The 19294-nt window shown below is 34.1% G+C and overlaps 2 protein-coding genes across 3 annotated transcripts in view; one reads left to right on the top strand and one right to left on the bottom strand.

Annotated features, from left to right (window-relative positions):
- The window catches only part of LOC134240257 (phosphatidylinositol 3,4,5-trisphosphate 5-phosphatase 2A-like), a 63485-nt gene extending 58366 nt beyond the window's left edge, over nucleotides 1–5119 (bottom strand). Inside the window, exon 1 of one of the 2 annotated variants that reach the window (XM_062722353.1) lies at nucleotides 4975–5119. The gene's annotated coding sequence lies outside the window, so the exon portion shown is untranslated. Of the gene's footprint in view, nucleotides 1–4800; nucleotides 4934–4974 lie in introns of those variants that run through there. The other variant, XM_062722354.1, reaches the window with a different exon arrangement.
- Nucleotides 5120–5299: 180 nt separating this feature from the next.
- On the top strand, nucleotides 5300–17319 carry LOC134240256 (autophagy-related protein 16-1-like). Its single transcript, XM_062722346.1, has 17 exons — nucleotides 5300–5439; nucleotides 5773–5887; nucleotides 6140–6233; nucleotides 7044–7117; nucleotides 8285–8375; nucleotides 8696–8856; nucleotides 9601–9672; nucleotides 9807–9885; nucleotides 10112–10217; nucleotides 10477–10547; nucleotides 11176–11247; nucleotides 11833–11953; nucleotides 13476–13649; nucleotides 13818–13902; nucleotides 14136–14183; nucleotides 14767–14865; nucleotides 15101–17319. Exons 1-17 carry the CDS (start codon nucleotides 5340–5342, stop codon nucleotides 15192–15194), a joined length of 1656 nt encoding a protein of 551 aa, XP_062578330.1. The 5' UTR covers nucleotides 5300–5339; the 3' UTR covers nucleotides 15195–17319.
- The last annotated feature ends 1975 nt before the right edge of the window (nucleotides 17320–19294 follow it).

The raw sequence follows: 19294 nt of genomic DNA, 5'->3' as shown, positions 1-19294 counted from the left end.
AAGACATCGGTGGGTATTGAGAATACTGGGAAGAGGTTGGAGGATAAGAGGACATTGATTGATACTGGGAAAACTAGGGACTTTTTAACGCGCAAGAAAAATAATGTCATATTTCTGCTTACTACGTCATCAGTTTCAGAGAGTGGTGATACGGATTCAGAAAACCACAGTGTGGTGATCCGGAAAGTCGGATCAAGACGTCACGTGATTGCATTAAATCAACAGTAAAATTGAATGATACACGTTAGGTATATAATAAATGTATATAATAATCAGAGCAACACACATCCAATAGAATACATTCCCTATATACTAAACATGCTATATAAAATTTACAAGAAATAATTTTTGTATCAACTAAATCATCCTGACTTATTAATAAAAGTTTGTACAATAGAAAATAGGTATTCATTTTCAATATCATTTAACGTTTCATCTCCCCAGAGTAAAGTGTGAGTATGGACAGTATGTAATTTACCCATTCACAAAAAATTGTCAAAAAAAAAAATTCTTTTCTAGCTTCTGTATATTTTTTGCATGAGAAGAAATAATGATGTCAGAGTATCCTCCACACTTCCACAAGAACATAGGGAACTCAAGATTACATTACATCGAAAAAAGATCGCTTTTAAAACTTAAAAGGACACAGTTTTGTCGAAGCCTCGTATGTATTATATTTAAGCGTCGAATTCGGACAATTTTCTTTGAAAAAAATTTAATAACTTTGAAGTCTTATATTGTTCAAACATTATAACCCTGTAAATCTGTAACATGGAGGACAAGTGTCTGGATAAAGTAATTTGAGCAGTCTTTTATATATAAAAAAATCTTTCAATTTGGTTTCAACCAGTTCAAAATATCATTTGACCAATGCATATTGAATTTTGGCTCATTCCAAAAGATTGTACTGTAATGTTTTTGTTTTATATGAAAATATGTTATTGTTATAAGTAAAACTGAGATAAGAATTTTGTTTATCTGATAAGTCCTAACCATGGTACCTGATTAGCGCCCTTATCTTGGAAGTCTAATTAGTGTCCTAATTAATATGGTGCTTATCAGATACTATAAATATATTGTGTCTTGACACCTAATTATGGTGCAGAGGCCCTAATACTTGGAGCCGATTGCCCTAACAGGGTGCCCTAATGATGGAGCCTAATGCCCTAATAGGTGCCCTAACGATGGAGCCTAACGCCCTAACTAGGTGCCCTAAATCACGTTAGGTGTCAGACAGGGTATATAAGGAGAGAGAGTTAGTGAGTTGATATACATAGCTTGGATTTGATTTATAAAACTACTCTTGGATATTATTAATACACTCGTTGAAACGAACTTTGTCGTTGTTCTTATGTTAGATCTATAAAGATCTAAAGTTCCTATCTTCTACACGGGATCCACAATATTTTGTGACGCGGGTAACAACAAAACACCCCATAGAGAAAAACGTTACAATTGGTGGCAGCGGTGGGATCCAAAGAAGTTATTCTACGTGTAACACCGGAACGGGACAGCACTGAGTTTGAAATGGAGACACCCATTGTAAGGAGGAGATTTACGCCTAGAAAGGTAGAACAGTACTTTGACAGTCCAACTCCTCTGAATGACTCTGGAATAGAGGTCAATTCTGGGTGTACAACAGATTTGCAGCCAACAAGTCGAGTTATGCCAGACAGTCCTAACTTTCAGGAGTTCGGGCAAAACTCGCAGGGTCATTCTGTTTTCAACGAGTACAATCCAAGACCAAGCTTAAAGAGAATCCTATTTATTTGGGTAATCTTTGCTTTGATAGGATGTTCTCTGTTGATGATGTCCTGGACCTATTTTCCAGAAAGCAAGATCGTACAGAAATCGCATGAAAATGCAGTTATTTCTCTGGTATCTGTAACAAGTATGGTATTGCTTGTTATGGTAATCGGCGTAGCATGGAAGTACGGAAAATCAGATCTGACAAATGCCAGTAAGAAAACGGAAATTTCTTTGACACCTAATGATACACCCTATACTGGTCGTAGTGAACTTAATGCCCCTACAGGTACCTATCAGGAACCTAAGGTTTTTGGGCAATCTGGACGCACTACTCCTCATTTGGGCAATCAGTCCCCTCAGGGACTCGGGTGCAATTTTGAATTTCCTATGGCTGACGGAACACCTACAAACAGTCCTATGACAACAAATGCTGGTCAACGAACCAATGAATACCCAGTAAGGAGGACTTTCTCAGGGGCCAATGATGATGTTTGGGATGAGTTCCTACAATATTTTGGAAACATCTCAGAATTAAACTCATGGGGACCCGAGAAATCTCGCAGAGTCTTACTTAGCACCTTGCGAGGGCAGGCCGAGAGTTATGCCTATGGAATGCCCCTTACTGTACAGAAAGACTATGAGGAACTAAAAGAGAAAATGAATCAAAGATTTGGACATTCTGCAATGAAAGAAAAATATATTGCAGATGTCAAATTAAGGAGAAGAAAACCTGGCGAGTCCCTGCGAGATTTAGGACAGGCAATCGAAGATCTGTACCGAAGGGCCTATCCAGGAAATCCAGATTTAGTGGAAGAAAATGCTATACAGTCCTTCCTAGATAAGTGTGGACAATCTGAGGATTTCCGACTTGCAGTGAAACGGACCAGACCCAGGACACTTCAGGAAGCAGTTCTTAACGCGATGCAAGAAGAGTGCTTGCGGATTGGAGAAAAAGAATTGCCAAAGGAGACAAAACCAGGCTATTGGCCTGTGTATGAGACTGAAGATGGGGAATTGAACGATGAAATAGCAGCTGCGGATACTGCCAAACCTCAAAGCGCGGGTGACGGATTCAACAGTATCTATAAAAACATAAGAACCCCGAGTACATGTACCAGTGCAGGACCAGGGAGGAGGGGACGCCCTTACAACCCATGGAACCAGAGAGAAAGAGGAGGATTTCTATCAAGTAACAGTTCTCGAGACCATAACTGTGTTGAAAAGAGAACTGTAAGGAATTATATTAACTAAGATGACTGATGCCGCAGGTCAGGTGTCAGTCAACCTTACACGGCCTATAACCTAGGGAGGAAAAGCCTATATCAAAAAAGTGAAGAGAAAATGTGAAGAAAAAAAAAAGGCCAGGGAAATCCAAATATGTGAAGTTTCCAGTGTGATGAACTTTTGATCTAATCTAGTGACATTTTTATTTGAAATAATTTTGTTGTTTTACTTTGTGTCTTTTTATTGATTGTTTGGCTTTTGTGTATTGGGCATTTTTTATTTGCGTAATGTGACTACATTAGGGCTGTATCAATATATCGATATATCGATACGTATCGATATTCAGGAAAAATATCGTATCGAAAAGTAACTTCCAATACGTATCGGACAGACATTTTTTCTTCAAATTCTGTTTAAAAGATGGAAATTTCAATCACCAAAGATTTTATTTTACTTTTTTGAATTAAAACCTTCAAAAATTATATAATTTCTAAGGAAATAACACAGTTTTTATAATTATTACAAAATACAAAGAGAATTTTTTTAACCTGTTGATTTTACTGTTATCAAAAGTTTTGATTGAAGTGTTATTTTAAAAGACAATGAGACAAGAACTTTAAAAATGGGTAATAAAACACTTAATTGCTATGAAATGTATGCATTAAAATGATTTAGAAGCCTTTTCTGATGGACTTGTTTCAGGATCCAATATATCGCATATCGCTTTAAAAAATATTGTATCGTATCGTATCGAAATGTTTGGCTCAATACACAGCCCTAGACTACATATAACTCATGTTAATGTTTTAAAAATTTATGACAGTGGAAGTCATGTTTCAAAAGGAGGGACCAATGTAATGTTTTTGTTTTATATGAAAATATGTTATTGTTATAAGTAAAACTGAGATAAGAATTTTGTTTATCTGATAAGTCCTAACCATGGTACCTGATTAGCGCCCTTATCTTGGAAGTCTAATTAGTGTCCTAATTAATATGGTGCTTATCAGATACTATAAATATATTGTGTCTTGACACCTAATTATGGTGCAGAGGCCCTAATACTTGGAGCCGATTGCCCTAACAGGGTGCCCTAATGATGGAGCCTAATGCCCTAATAGGTGCCCTAACGATGGAGCCTAACGCCCTAACTAGGTGCCCTAAATCACGTTAGGTGTCAGACAGGGTATATAAGGAGAGAGGGTTAGTGAGTTGATATACATAGCTTGGATTTGATTTATAAAACTACTCTTGGATATTATTAATACACTCGTTGAAACGAACTTTGTCGTTGTTCTTATGTTAGATCTATAAAGATCTAAAGTTCCTATCTTCTACACGGGATCCACAATATTTTGTGACGCGGGTAGAAACAAACACCCCATAGAGAGAAAAACGTTACAGTACATAATTTGTGTGATAAATTCATATTTTAATCACATAATATACAGTTACACTCTATTTTGATAATATTTACTCTGACGCGATATCGCTAGAGCTTAAATTCTTCAAGTATGATGGTGTCCTTTGCATAGTGAAGAACTCACTCTAATTTAAATTTATTGCAAAAAATAACTAAATAGAAACTAAATAGCAGTTAGGAGAGAATTGGTTTATTTGAAATGAGTGATTTCAATATATGTGGAGTAGGCTGCTTATAATTTCTAGAACTACGTGCAAAACTATCTTTCCTTTTTGAAAAAATTGATAACAGCCATTAACTTAAAATATTTAAAAAAAAAGTTATCTATGGAAATTTAGCAGGAAACAATATTGTCACCCAGGTTACAAATCACTTCATGAAAACATTCTAGACACGCTCTGCATTACCTTAAACTCAATGTGTCATCGCACAACATATACATGAACCATTTGCTTTCAGGTCATCACAATAGGAAACACACTCAGTTGCATCACAATCATGTGAATTCCTTAATCTGAATGTGTGTGATTTCGCAAGAAATTATGCAGCTGCTTTTATACAAGTAAGTTCAAGATACTTACCGCTGTTTAACAGTACTTTGCTTCAAGTGTTTCTACAGCTGTAAGTAACTGTTGTTTTGATTTCAGTAAAGAAAACAAATTACAAGGAAGTGAATTCGTCAAACTATGCCTATTGTTCATTTTATTTATAAAACCGCTTTTCTGTACTTTCACTTTCGATTTCATAATTCACTTGATAATTAAAGAAATCTTCTTTCATGGAAGACATTGGTTAATAATTTCACAGTATAAAGTAAATTAGCTACTATAATTAGTTGAAACCAATGACTAATTTGACAAGCATTTTATTTTTCAGTTAAATAAAAAAAGTATCTGAATACGGACCTGCGGCTCGGATTTTATTTTCCTTTGGATCCTGAAGCAGAATGGATCCAAGGGAACTTCACTGGAAACATTCGCTGTTAGAGCAACTCCGACAGCGGGACAAAAAGGAGAAGGCACCGTTCGAGTCTTTGATTGCTTCACGTTAGTGATTTACTACAGCTATTTATCTCTTATCCGGGAAGTTGACACTACAATACAACTGGTTTGTGTGGTGAAAAATGCACTCCCCCAAGATTTCTTATTTATAAAATAGTTGTACTTTATATGTCACTCCACACTAAACCTCTAATTAATGTTGGAAAGACTTTATCATGTAACAGGAAGATTACAACTGCAATATGCTAAGTATTTTAGGAAATAATGTTTAGTCCGAATTTCCTCTACACTAAGGAGTGTTGTTAAAAAATTCCTTTTCAGTGTTGGTTGATTTAACCTCAATCCTCTATGAATTATGAAGATGTTATTAAATTACAGATTGGAAACATTTTGAAAGTGCACAAACTTTGAAGACAAAGAATGTACAACTAACAGTTGAGACAGAAAAACTAAAGGAAGAAAATCTTGGACTGCAGATCAAAGCTGAACAAGGGCAAGTACCAGATCTAAAAATGTGACCTCACATGAAATTTAGGGCTTGCTATCCAGAAAACTCTTACAAGACAATTTGAAAAAAAAAAAAATCACTTATTTCGTAGGGGAATACTTGTCTTGTTTCATGGATTTTCTGCATTCCGTTTCCGGATTTAAAGAAGACATCTTGTTTTAATTTCTTGAAAGTAAATTTGATAACAGCAAAAAGTTACTTAAACGCTAAGAAATAATTCTCTTGGTTCATTTTTAGTGGAGGGGGAGGGGGAGGAAACAGCCAGGCCCTGGAACAGAAACTCTTTAAGCTTCAGGAGGAACTCACAGAACTTCACAGGAGGAGAGGAGAGGTACTCAGCAGTTAATTTCCAAATAGGATCAAATACATGTATTCCATCAGATTATCCCTTAATATGTTTTACGGCGTGACCGTTGAGGCGAGCGCAGTTGTACTATCAAAACACTTGAAAAATTGATCAGCCACTTCAAACATCAAGTCGCACGAGACATCTAGACTAGCTTTGACGTCACATGACGTCATGGAGCTCGTCGGAGCTTACGGAACCGGCCGAGCGTCTGTTTTAAACTATAGATCTAGCACAATTTCGGTCGAAAAACATTGCAGAGTTATTTTTTGTTTCTTTGAAAGATTTCTACAAACTGAAAGCTTTTTATGCTTTACGTTATTGTTTATTTATTTATCTATTTCACGGAAGCAACCGACATGACTTAATTAGCATATCGTCAAAATTCGTAAGTTTCCGGTGACGTCATTTGTATCATTTCCGAAGGGTAAGGTGAAAGCCAGTGTTTTGGCATGGGGGTATTATTTTTGAATAAGGTAAGGCAAAATCATTTCGTTAAGATTTCGGTAAGAAACAATGTTCCTTTATTTTTTTTACTATTTTTGATTTATTTGCGCAAAGGACATTGGGTAGTGCAGGAATTCTGGGAATGTTGCACAGAGAAATTTGGCTGACGTATGTACAGATTTCAATCCGAATTTCCTCTGTTCTTACACGTTAGTCTATTGAGCTCGCTGCGCTCACTATAAAAAGAGCTATACATTTGTCTTTCATATTTTGAATCAAATTCAGAATTCTGTTATATTTATCATTCTTATTTGGATTGTTTGTGAAACCAATGTTATTCCATTGTAGAACACACAACAGATAATTGACCTAAATAATGCCCTTCAAGATAAGGAAAAGGAACTTCAAGGAAGGGATGCCAGGTGACTAATTTTCTTGTAACCTTAATTGAGCTGAGAATCTCAAGAGAGATTTTTGGTCTTTGTGGCCATAAAGATGAGCTCACTCTTGATCCCAGTCTCACTTTTCCGCTAAATAATCCTTTTGTAAAAATGAGACTTAATTTAAACAATATTTTATTCACAGATGTTAAGGTGAACAGGATTGGGCAGCAGGATTAGCCTATTTTAGCCTGCTCCCTACATCAAGGTCAAGGTGAATAATGAGACTTGGTTCAAAATTGAGCTCAACTATGTCCCGGAGCCTGGCCACCTATTGTCTATAGTCTCTGTCTGTCTAGCTGTATACTGTATGTCCATCTGTAAACATTTCACACTTTCAACTTCTTTCTGAGCACCACTTAACCAATTTTAACCAAAGTTGAAACACTGGATAAATGGGGTTGTAAAGTGTTCAAATATAGGACTAAGGTGTAAGACAGAGCCAGAAAAGGTGATCAAATTTTTACATTATTTGGAAAATAAAGGGTGAAAAAATCCTCTTCTCGAGAACCACGGCATCTGCAAAGATGAAACTTGAGCTTCCTGGTATGATTAAGATTTTAATGGCTCAAAGCATAGCCTACGGGAGTAGTGTGGGAAAAAAGTTTTATGGAATGTACTGTAAACTAACCTTTATTTGCTTGCGAGAAATATCCGCAAGTTCCATGACCTACTCTAACTCGCGAATATTAATCACCACAAACCATTCATTTTCCTTAAGTATTTGTAGGTAACGTTTTCTCAGTCGCAAAAATTAATTGTCGCCAATTCATTTCAAATTGATGAATCACGAATAAAAGATGATGCGGTTAATAGGTGGTTTACAGTATTGAAACAAATCTTTAAATCAAAGTTTTACATAAGGAAAACTTTTTTTCTTATCAGAGTCATGATTGAAAGTATTTATATCAAAGCATTCCCAGGTAGTGTAGATTTAAGTTTGTTCAAATCATTTTCCCCTTTCCACAAAACCACTTTTATATTAAAAGTTTACAATAATGACTGATTTCTGCTTTTTCCTATCCAAAGTGCTTGGGAGCAATGTGACCCATTGGCCTTTTGTTAGGCATTATGAAATTTGTGACAGTTTACCAGTGAAAGGCTATAAAATTCAGTGATCTTGTAATGTAATACATCTTTTTTTTTCAGACTAAATGATCTACTTGCAAATGAACTGGCACTGAAGATGGAAATCAAAAATTTAGAAAGTACAATAATGGAATTAGAGGCCACAAATCAGGTACTGAAAATAAATGGAGTTCATGATTTTGTATTATGTAGCAATATAGCTTCTACACAATTGAAATCAATGGGGTTGAGAAAAAAAACTTAGAGATTTCCAGATATTCCAGATATCAAGGTTTAAATACTTATTAAAATAATGAGTTGTTGAAACATTCAAATCACTTAAAAAATATTCATGGATTTGAGATATTTTTAATAGCATTCAGGGTACCTAACTTCAGCTGCATATTGAAACTATATAGAACTGAAATTCAGCTTAACTTCATGCTATATAGACATATGTATTTGTATTCCTCATTTTTATGCTTTTGAAAGATGCTTAAGGATGAGCATCAGGCCTTACAGCTGACGTACACAGGTCTAGAGGAGAAATTCCGTAAACTGGAGCTGGACAATCAACAACTGCTGGAAAGGTGGATCAGACAACAGGCCAAAATGGCTGACCAGCTCAACGCTGAGAATGACCAGTTCATGTTGTAAGTTAGCCTAAGTGTTATACAGTATACACACATAGATACAATACTAACTGACCAGCTCAGTGCAGAGAATGACCAATTCATGTTGTAAGTTAACCATACACCTGTACATAAATACTTAGCTGACCAGCTCAAAGTTGAGAATGACCAATTCATGTTGTAAGTTAGCCTGAGTGTTATATACACATAGATACAATACTAGCTGACCAACTCAGTGCTGGGAATGACCAGTTCATGTTGTAAGTTAACCATACACCTGTACATAAATACTTAGCTGACCAGCTCAAAGTTGAGAATGACCAGTTCATGTTGTAAGTTAGCCTAAGTGTTATACACACATAGATACAATACTAACTGACCAACTCAGTGCTGGGAATGACCAGTTCATGTTATAAGTTAACCATACACCTGTACATAAATACTTAGCTGACCAGCTCAAAGCTGAGAATGACCAATTCATGTTGTAAGTTAGCTTGAGTGTTATATACACATAGATACAATACTAGCTGACCAACTCAATGCAGAGAATGATCAGTTTATGTTGTAAGTTGCACATATATACAATTAAAGCACTACTGATTAGTGAACCATACCTTCCATGATTGGTATAGCTTGATTTAACCTCTGGTACCCATTAATTCATGTGAAGGATTGGGATTAATGGCAACTGGATTACCAAAATAATGTCTTTCTGAAAATTAAAACCAAGTGTAAAAAATACATGTTCTTCATTTGTTTTTTTAGAGTTAGACAACAGAAGTTAAGAAAAGATTTAGAAGAAGCAGCAAGGGAAAATATTCAAATTTTACCCGGAAAGTATGCATAAAAAATAATTTTTGTACAAATAATTTGATATGGTCATGTGTTTTCTTTGCAATGATATTTTTTATATTAAGCTCATGCATTCAATGTGTAGCCAAATAAAAACGTAAACATTTATTTTATTACAGAGACGCTGGTGTTTTTGTACCCACAGCAATTCCTATATGTCTGAGTGCTTCATTACCTACTAAAGCTCAACATAAATTTGTAAGTCTATTATGTTTCTAATCCTTGTATCCAAATTTATGTTGAAAAATTTGTAAACGTAAGTCTTAAACGAAAAAAAAAAAAATTAATCTTCTTAATGTGTAGTATTCTATCAGCATTAACGGCTGTTCAAATTCTTAAAGATAAAAATGTGCCTAGTGTATGAAACCTTTGGGTAGGGTATTTTGTTATTTATCCAGATGGTCATTGTGTATTTCTTTTCAAGGACGCACATGAAAGTGACGTGAATGCTGTGCGATGGAGCCCCTCTGGAGCCATGTTTGCCACTGGAGGGTCAGATAGAAAAATTAAACTTTGGGAGGTCATAAATGGTATGAAAAGAAGGGCAACACAAAGCATCCCCTCGCAAAGAGCATATCTATTAATCAAGGCAGCATTTGACATCAATTCTGATGCAAATTACATCATTTTGTCAAAAATGACAACTAATTCACAACACACACAAGCCTGTTACTAGTACTTTGCAACTCTGTTGCGAGGGGATAATAAAAAAGTTAGAATGATATAATCCATGCTTTCATGTTTTAGAATTACACATGGTTAATTTACTGGAGATTTGATTAATTTCAGGTAAATGTGAAGCTAAAGGTATCCTGACTGGAAGCAATGCTGGCGTCATGGCCTTGGATTTTGATCCAGAGGTAGGGTATTATACTAGCTTCTGTCTATTGACAAGACAATACAGTACTGCCAAATAATGGATGTTCAATACTACACAATTATTGCTGTTTTTTGAGGTCAATACAATGATTTAGCCATCTGAGGAGCACAATATTCACCGAGCCCAGAGGGCGAGGTGAATATTGTACTTCGAAGATGGCTAAATCATTGTATTAACCGAAAACACAGCAATAATTGTTTTATTATATGATTCACTGATAAAATGATAAAGCTCATTACTTGTTTGCAATTAATTCAGTCCTAGCCAAATACAAAAGAAAAGCAGAATTAAAATGTAAATAAGCCTTACCAGTCGTATCAATTTGAAGTTTTTTATCAATTTTAGTTGCCATGAAAAAAATATAATGTCAGTCTTTTTTATAGGATAGATTTTCAAAGGAAGGAGTATTATCAGGGAAAACTGACTGCTATTTTTAGATCAATGTAGAGGAAATAAATCTTTGTAATGACCTGGAACGTCACGTACAGATCAATAGTATTTTTCTAACATAGTTGGATCTCAACCAATCAGAGAGATGGAAATTATTCAATCATATAATAAAATCAATTATCAATGATATAATGTTTAATATGTTATATGAATTTCAGGAGAGCACTATTCTTGGGGCTTCAAATGATTTTGCCAGCAGGGTATGGTCACTCACTGACCACAGGGTCCGGGTAGGTTCAGAATTTTATTAAAAAAATTATCTAAGATTAGGCTATCTAAATTTAATTCCCTGGTTCTTGGGCCAATTTTCTCCAAAACAGATGAGGGCGGCATTTTATTTTTCAAAATAAAGTAGATGAGGGAGGTATTTTTTTTATTTTAATTTCCGAATTTTCTTTAACATAAAGATAATTTTTTTAATCACAGATATACTTTCCATTTCTGGTCAAAATTTCTGTTTTATCCATTGCTTAACAGCGTGTAAACATCGTAGGTAATGTCCTCGAATGTATTTTCAAATGAAGTAGCCAAAATCTCATTGTAAATTGATATTTGAATACTAAACTACGAAACAAATGAGGTCGGAATTTTTTTTCCAGGATTGGTCTCCGCAATACCAACTTTTTATTTTATCAAAAATACAATAAAATCGGCAATGCGGCTACCTCAAAACGGATGCGCGCGGGCCTGAGAACCAAGATTTCAATTTTATATGGCCTTAAAAGTGATAGAAGTGTAAGAAAAATACAAGTTCATTTACATGCTTGCATGAATATGTAACACATTAAGGAGAGATTATAACAATGTATCTGCAGCACACTCTAACAGGCCACAGTGGAAAAGTCCTTGCAGCTAAATTCCTTGGTGACAGCAATAAGGTTGTCTCTGGGAGCCATGACAGAACTCTCAAAATCTGGGATTTACACAGCAGGTCTTGTAAGTAGAAATATCTTGTGAATTTTATTTCTAGGGCAGGTCACTCTAGATACAGTACAGTCGCACCTGCTGTTACGGCCACCCTGAATCAGCGGCCACTCCCCATGAGCGGCCAGTTTCAATCCCGCCCGTTCATTTTTTCACTATATTTTAACTCATTTAAGCGGCCACCTGTCTAACGCGGCCAGTGGCCAGTGTTTTTAGGTCCCGTTCGCTCAACATGCCTGTTTTCAGCGGCCATTTTGTCTGTTTTGTCACATGACTTCCGTCTGACACGTGACTTCGTATCCTCATACGAAGCCAAACATGAACAGCTGATAATGGGTTAATGACCAATAATTAGAGGTGTAATTTGAATTCTGTCAGAATTTAATAATTTAATTAATATGATTAAATGATTTATTGTTAAAAGATGTTTATTGGTGTTTTTTAATATACAAAGTAAGTTGTTGAATATTTTTATGATATAAACTCAATAGACTACATTATAAAAAAAATAATTACAATTTCGTCTGAGGTTATATAGTCAAGCGGTCAGTATCAGTTTTAACCTTTTATGTTATATTAATAAATATTTATCTTAAAAAACTAAAAAAAAAAACTTTACACAATCAGGGAAATGCCAAGTTGATTTTACCTGTGATGTTAATTCTATGGCTGTAAAATTAAATTACCAACACACACACAAAAACAATAACAGATTTCTTTCAGAAATTCATGTAAAATGAAATGTAAAAGGGAATTAATTTGACTTCAAATTTCCTAAGTTTATAAATATGTTGAAATTGGATTTGGATACGTGTGAAAATAAACACACAGCCATGGTCACAATTTTTATTCATTGGTTTGAAACCTGGAATAAGTGGCCACCTGTCTTATGTGGCCAATTTGTCATTCTCCCACGAGTGGCCTCTTAAAACAGGTTTGACTGTACTTCAAAAAAAAAATTTCCGTCATATCAAGCCATTTTCTGTAAAGAGAGCTATGATATCCTAACTTGTATAAAGGTTTGTTCCGACTTTTGCTTTAAAGAAAAAAGAAATGATTATCAATCCCATGGATTTTACTTTAATTATGCCCACTTAATCAGAGATAAGGGCTCTCATTTTTCACATGTATTTTAAGACCTCTCTTTTTGAATACTATATTTTTTACCCCGTGACCTTGATTGAAAGTTTTTCTTCTTTTAAAAAACTAAAGACATTCATTTTTTGCCATATTCTGAATCTTTGGCATTGGGGCTTTCATATTTCACCAGTATATTCCTTGTGACAAGATCTTTCTTTATAATAGGGTACAAAATTTTTTTATTGTGACTTTCAACTTGTAGTTGATTTACTTTTGAAATCATGTTACCTTGATCATGGTCATAGCTGTTGAACAGTCGATGACTTCGGAGTTACCTACCTTTGAAAGACTTGAACATTGGCTATGAGCCAGCAGCCTTATATGGGCTTCCATGTTTCACAAGACATCTTGTGTTTGGTATGTCTTAATTGACTTGATTTTTTTTCTCTTTAAGGTGTGAAAACAATATTTGCTGGATCAAGTTGTAATGATTTAGTGACTATCCATGGAACTAATATTCTCAGTGGACATTTTGACAAGAGAGTGAGGTTCTGGGATAGTCGTACAGACAGCAGTACCAATGAAATCTTACTACAGGGCAGACTGACCTCTCTAGACTTGTCTCCAGGTAGGAATGATTTTGACCCCCCCCCCCCTCTCCCTCACCCCCACCACCAAAAAGTCTCTTTAAAAGGATTTGTAAGCATCAGACTATTAGTAGTGATATTGAAATACAATGTACTGTTATTTTGACTAGAATAATATAATGAAATGAAAGAAAACTGTCAATTTTCAGATAAGCTGAGTCTGCTGTGCTGTACAAGAGATGACACTTTGAAGGTGTTAGACTTGAGAATGAACCAAATATCTACCACATTAGCGTAAGTCAAAGAATGTTTTAAGATGCAAGAAATACTCATTAAATTGAACCAGTAATGAAAAATTACCATAAAAATTTTAAATTGCACTGCTAAAGCACACAAGCTGATGTTCTGCATTTATAAACTAGACAATTCTGTGATCCACATCTTCATGATGTCACATTGTTTTAATATGTATACCTTTCTTTTTGATTTTCTCTCAATAGCCCTATATAAAAACATTTTCTTTTCAGTCATGACGATTTCAAAATTGGCTGTGATTGGTCAAGAGCTGTTTTCAGGTAAACAAAATCAATTTTGGTTTATATAATTCTATTGAACATGGAATTTATATTTTGAATTGCAGCTATACTAGTATATTGAATAATTCATTATCTTAGATCAAAATTATGATTGTCATGATAAATGCTACACTTTTGAAGTATAGAGAGCTGCATCTCAAAGATTCGTTATAGGGCATTTCCTAAAGGTATCAAATAGAAATATTTAATACACCACTGTGCATAGAAGACTTGAAAGGGAACTTTGATTAGGCCATGCAAAGTTATTTCTTTGGTTCTTAGACCTTTGTTCAAGAAATATGATGAGGGAGGGAGGCATTTTTTTTTTTTTTTTATTGCCCCCAAAACATGATGAGGCAGCTTTTTACATTGTACAAAACCTCAAAAAAAGATGAGGGAGGCGATTTGTTGTTTTTATTTTATTGATTTAGCAATAAGAAGGGTCATTGAGGCACCCTTGGAAGAGATGAGGGGGGGCCTGCATGAGAACCAAGAAATTAATCTTTTATGACCTTAGTGTTGTTATTCTAACAACTTTAAGTACAATGTATGCAACATATACATATTTTAAATTTTTTAACAGTCCAGACACTAGCTATGCGGTCGCAGGGTCCAGTGATGGTGCAGTATTTATCTGGAATGTCAAAAAGGGAAAAGTAGAAAAGATCCTCAAAGAACACACGTAAGTCATACCCATTAAAGTTCAATTTATCTGTTTAATATCCCCACTCCCTTAAAGATTCATTCCAATCAGTATTTTAGGGTCTTAGAAACAGGAAACATTTGTAAGTGATTATTTGACATTGTATGAATGCATAAAATACATTAATTTATGAAATTGTCATAAAGGGGGGAAAAAAAATGTAAGAAAAAAGTCTTTTTTCCTCGTAATGAAGAAAAACACATTTTCTTTACAGGCATTCTGTGATAGCTTGTTCTTGGCACCCGGTGGGTTCGTATGTACTGAGCTGTGAAAAACAACGCAAAACCATTCTGTGGTCCGATATCTGAGCGATTCGTGAAATAGCGACGGTAGAATTCAAAACATCAGGTGGACAGCTGAGAGTGTCATCCAAACAGATAGATTTATATACACAAATGTCATTGGTTTAAAAAGGAAGGTGTATAGAGAGATTCTTCACTCAGTAAGAGTAATTAAAATTTGTCTGTGTGGAACAACCAAACTCTAGCTGAAAGGAAAGGAAAATGACACCTGTATGTCAATAGTGTATTATTTTTTATAAAACGAAAGGAGTGGTTTGTGAAATTTATGCCTCATAAAATGTCTTGGAATTTTAAAAGCACAAAAAGGACACAAAAAAACCTCAATACCAAATAAGCCTTTTAATCACCAATGTGATATCACTTAATTGTGATTTATTTTTGTTTGTTGACGATTTTAATCATGTACTAACTACGAAGTTAATTAAGGCAAATTCTTTCTTTTCCTGATGGGTGCCTACTGATGTAAAAAGTATTTTTGGTCTACTCTTAGAATGGCATAATCTATTTCAAATATACATGAAAATATCCTTGCCTAAAAAGTGACTTTTTAATGAAAAGATGAAGGGTCATGTGAGGCATAAAAAATGCTATACATATTTAATAATATTACATAGAGAACTTGAAAAAAAATCTTTGAAATACAGCATTGATACATTTTGTCCAATTGATGACAAAGCATCCTTTCAGTTTTTCCTTAAGTATGAGGAAAATTTACCAATTACTCTACAGTTGTCCTGTATAGTGAAGTTTGTGTCATATCATGGTCCCATTGCAGAGTTGGGGCCACATGTGGGGTCACAATTTTCAATCAGAACCTAGATTGCTATTTCAGGAATCATAAGGCTACAATATTAGTGTAGTATTAACACTGATTTGCTTATTTTTATAAAAGAACAATGTAACTAGAGTAAACAGTGGGGCCCTATTCTGAAAAAAAGGTTGAAATATGTCAGAGATTAGGAACATAGATTTCACTGCTGAGTTGATAACCCAGTATTTTATACCAATTTAGTTTTATAAATTAAGAGTGAAACATGTTTTCTTTTTTCATTTAGTAGTGATAAATATATTTTTGTTTGTGTTCTTTTCTAAGAACCTTATTTGGTTTTCGGATTCAGCTTAAGAGGGATGTATCCCTGTAGCTTTTATGTGAAAATTTCCATGTATTTTTACAGTGATATATGCTTTTGAAATTTAGATAATTTGTTTTTGGGGTTTTGGATAAAATTATGAAATGTATAAATATAAACAACATTGAATCTAATATATTTGTTTTTTACAATTTGTAGCAATTTTACTAGGTAGAAGACAGTGATGTTTTTTCTAAACATTGCTCATTTACTGCTAAATGCACCACTGCTAGGCTTAGCTGGATGCACTTGTGATGTGGTCGCTTAATTAAAAAGACTAGTCTGCTTAATAATGCACCCTTGTTAATTGACACAAATTCATAGGAAACTTGTTGATATCAACAACTATATATATTTGTGTTAATGACACATCTTTTAAGCTGCTTTAACACACCACTACAGTCCTGAATAATAAATATAAGTTTTCAAATATGGTGCATACTATTGAATGAAAATAGTACACTTTGTTGTAAAACTTGAGTTAATGAAATCTTTTTACTGATTTGTATCTGTAAGAATTCCAGGTGTGAGAGAGTGTGTGAGAGTTGTGCTCTGTCATAACATTAAGATCAGGGTATGTTTGTGTGTTATGAATCAAAAAATCTATTCTTTGATTAAAATGATTTTAAATGCTTTAAGGCAGGTAATGCTTTGGTTGAATTCTATTTTAAACATAGAGTTAACTCAATAGAACTTTCTAAAAGCTTATGATAATTTTTTTTTTTATCAGTTTACCTTTCGACTTTGTTTATGATTTTGTATCAGATTTGATATATGTGCATACATTTGTCCGTTAGGGGGTGTGATATTGTTAATGAATGTAGTTAAACAATTAAGTGTGTTTGTAAATGTTTAACAGTTTGTTATTGGATGTATAACAACAGGCACTGAAATCATGTACTAATTTGAGAATGTGTATGTATGTGAATTAAATTTCTGAATGATTGTCTACAAAAAGCTTGTGTGTTATGATGTTTGTTGTTGAATTAAATATTTATATCTTATTTAAAAAGGCCTTTATTTGGTAATGACCAATATTGCCCCAAAAATCAAACTTTGACAGAGAAATTTATACTGTGAAATCACTTATTTTTGTGGGGGTTAATTTTCATTGTTTTCAAGGTATGGAGAGACCCACGAATTTATGACCACCACGAAATATAAAATTTCATATGCATTACTACTAAACATTTTCCAACTGCGAATTCAAATCCCAACAAACCTATATTTTTTGCTCAAACCTTGAAAATTTGACCCCACGAAAATATTTTACAGTAATTTTGGCCCTGCTCGACAGGCAACCTATAGTGATCAGTCTGTCCTTCCGTCCATCTGTCTGTCCAAGATTTCTTGAATGGAGCATATCTTCTCTCCTTGGCCCAGTCTGGTTCTTATTTCACTCACAAAGTGCCTTTGGGTAAAGGATGTTTCTAGATCTAAGGTAAAGGTCATAGTAGAATTATATGAAAAATCCTTGTCTGGAGCATATCTTCTCACTGTTCAAATGTCATAGCAAAGGTTTCAGTTTTTTTTTTGTTTTAAAAGTATGTTTTTCTAAAAAGGTGAAGGTCAAAATGGCAAACATTATTTCTACCCAAAGAAAGGTCATGTTACGACTTTTCAACTTTATACACAACCATTCCCCACAATTAATTGAAGTCTGAGCTTTTTGATATCATTGACAGCTGCTTTTTCAATAAAAATAATGGAACTCATTAATTTACTCACCATATGTCAATGGTCATTTCCAATTTTTTTTGTTAAAACATTCTGATTGTAGACACGAGTACTCTGAAGGTTACATAAAAAGATGCTTTCAAGAGTTTCTTAGTGAAAATTTCTACGTGGTTTTTGGAGACTAGGTCTTCTTACAATCTATCGGAATACCCATGAACACCACCATTGCACCATGTTATTAGCAGACCTAATTTTGTATTCGTATGAAGCAGATGTTGTCCAAAATCTTATGCAAACTTTTTTACCCTTGGTGAGAAATTCTTCTGTGGCTATTGAACATCAATTAGGGTAAAAAGAGACTATAAGAACTTTTTTATTTGAGGAGGTAAACAATTTCGTTACAGGTGCCATATTTAAAACTGAAATTTCAATGAATATTTTTATGTTTAGATTTACATGCCTAAAAGGTAAGCAATGTAGAAATAAATGTGATAGAGAGTCAAATAAACAACCAAATATAAAATGTGTGGCATGAATTATTCTTGCATTACTACTTGATTTCCAGACATGAAATATTAATGGCTGTCCAGAGATTCTGTGGGCGTCAGTCCAAATATCTAGCCCAGCAGAATCTCAACAGGAATTGCTCTACGTATGTACAATTTCTAAAACAAAGTAAATTATTGACAAACAAGGTGACGAAGAATATTTTATTAATTCATCATTTAGTAAGTTCTATGGTCGATACGATGACCTTGTCAGCAAATACAATTTAATATTATTGAGCTAAATGCTGACTGAGGCTGACGTTTTTCTTATTTATAATCGTATTTACAAATTAAAATTAACAACGGATTTTTCATTTATTTCCCGATCATAACAAGGAGCACACGGCGGGTGTGATATCTTCTCTCCATGGCACCTGATCCCACCTCTGATGTTTGCTTGTTTCACTCACATTTTGTATTGTTTATGCCTTTTGGGTAATAGGATATGCATATATTTCAATAATATATATTCTAGTCAAAATATCTTTAAAAGTATTTCATAAAATCATAATCAAGAATTTGATATATAATATATTATCCAAACCTTGTTTTTGGAGCATATCTTCACAAAAATGAGCAAAACCTGTTCACAATTGATAATAGCAAAGGTTTCAGTTTTTTTTTAACTATAGTTTTAAAATCTACTAGTATATTTAACGTTTTACCTATATAGTTTAAAGGTGAAGTTTATCTGTCTGTAATAAAACGTTAACAACAGATTTTGTTGAAAAACATAGATTCACGTCTGTAA

The sequence above is a fragment of the Saccostrea cucullata genome, unplaced genomic scaffold (assembly GCF_032062105.1).
Source record: "Saccostrea cucullata isolate Sc308-1 unplaced genomic scaffold, CSIRO_AGI_Scuc_v1 ctg43, whole genome shotgun sequence".
NCBI classification, from domain to species: Eukaryota; Metazoa; Mollusca; class Bivalvia; order Ostreida; family Ostreidae; genus Saccostrea; species Saccostrea cuccullata.
The sequence above is the reverse complement of the archived record's forward strand: the minus strand, read 5'-3'. Positions and strand labels throughout refer to the sequence as shown.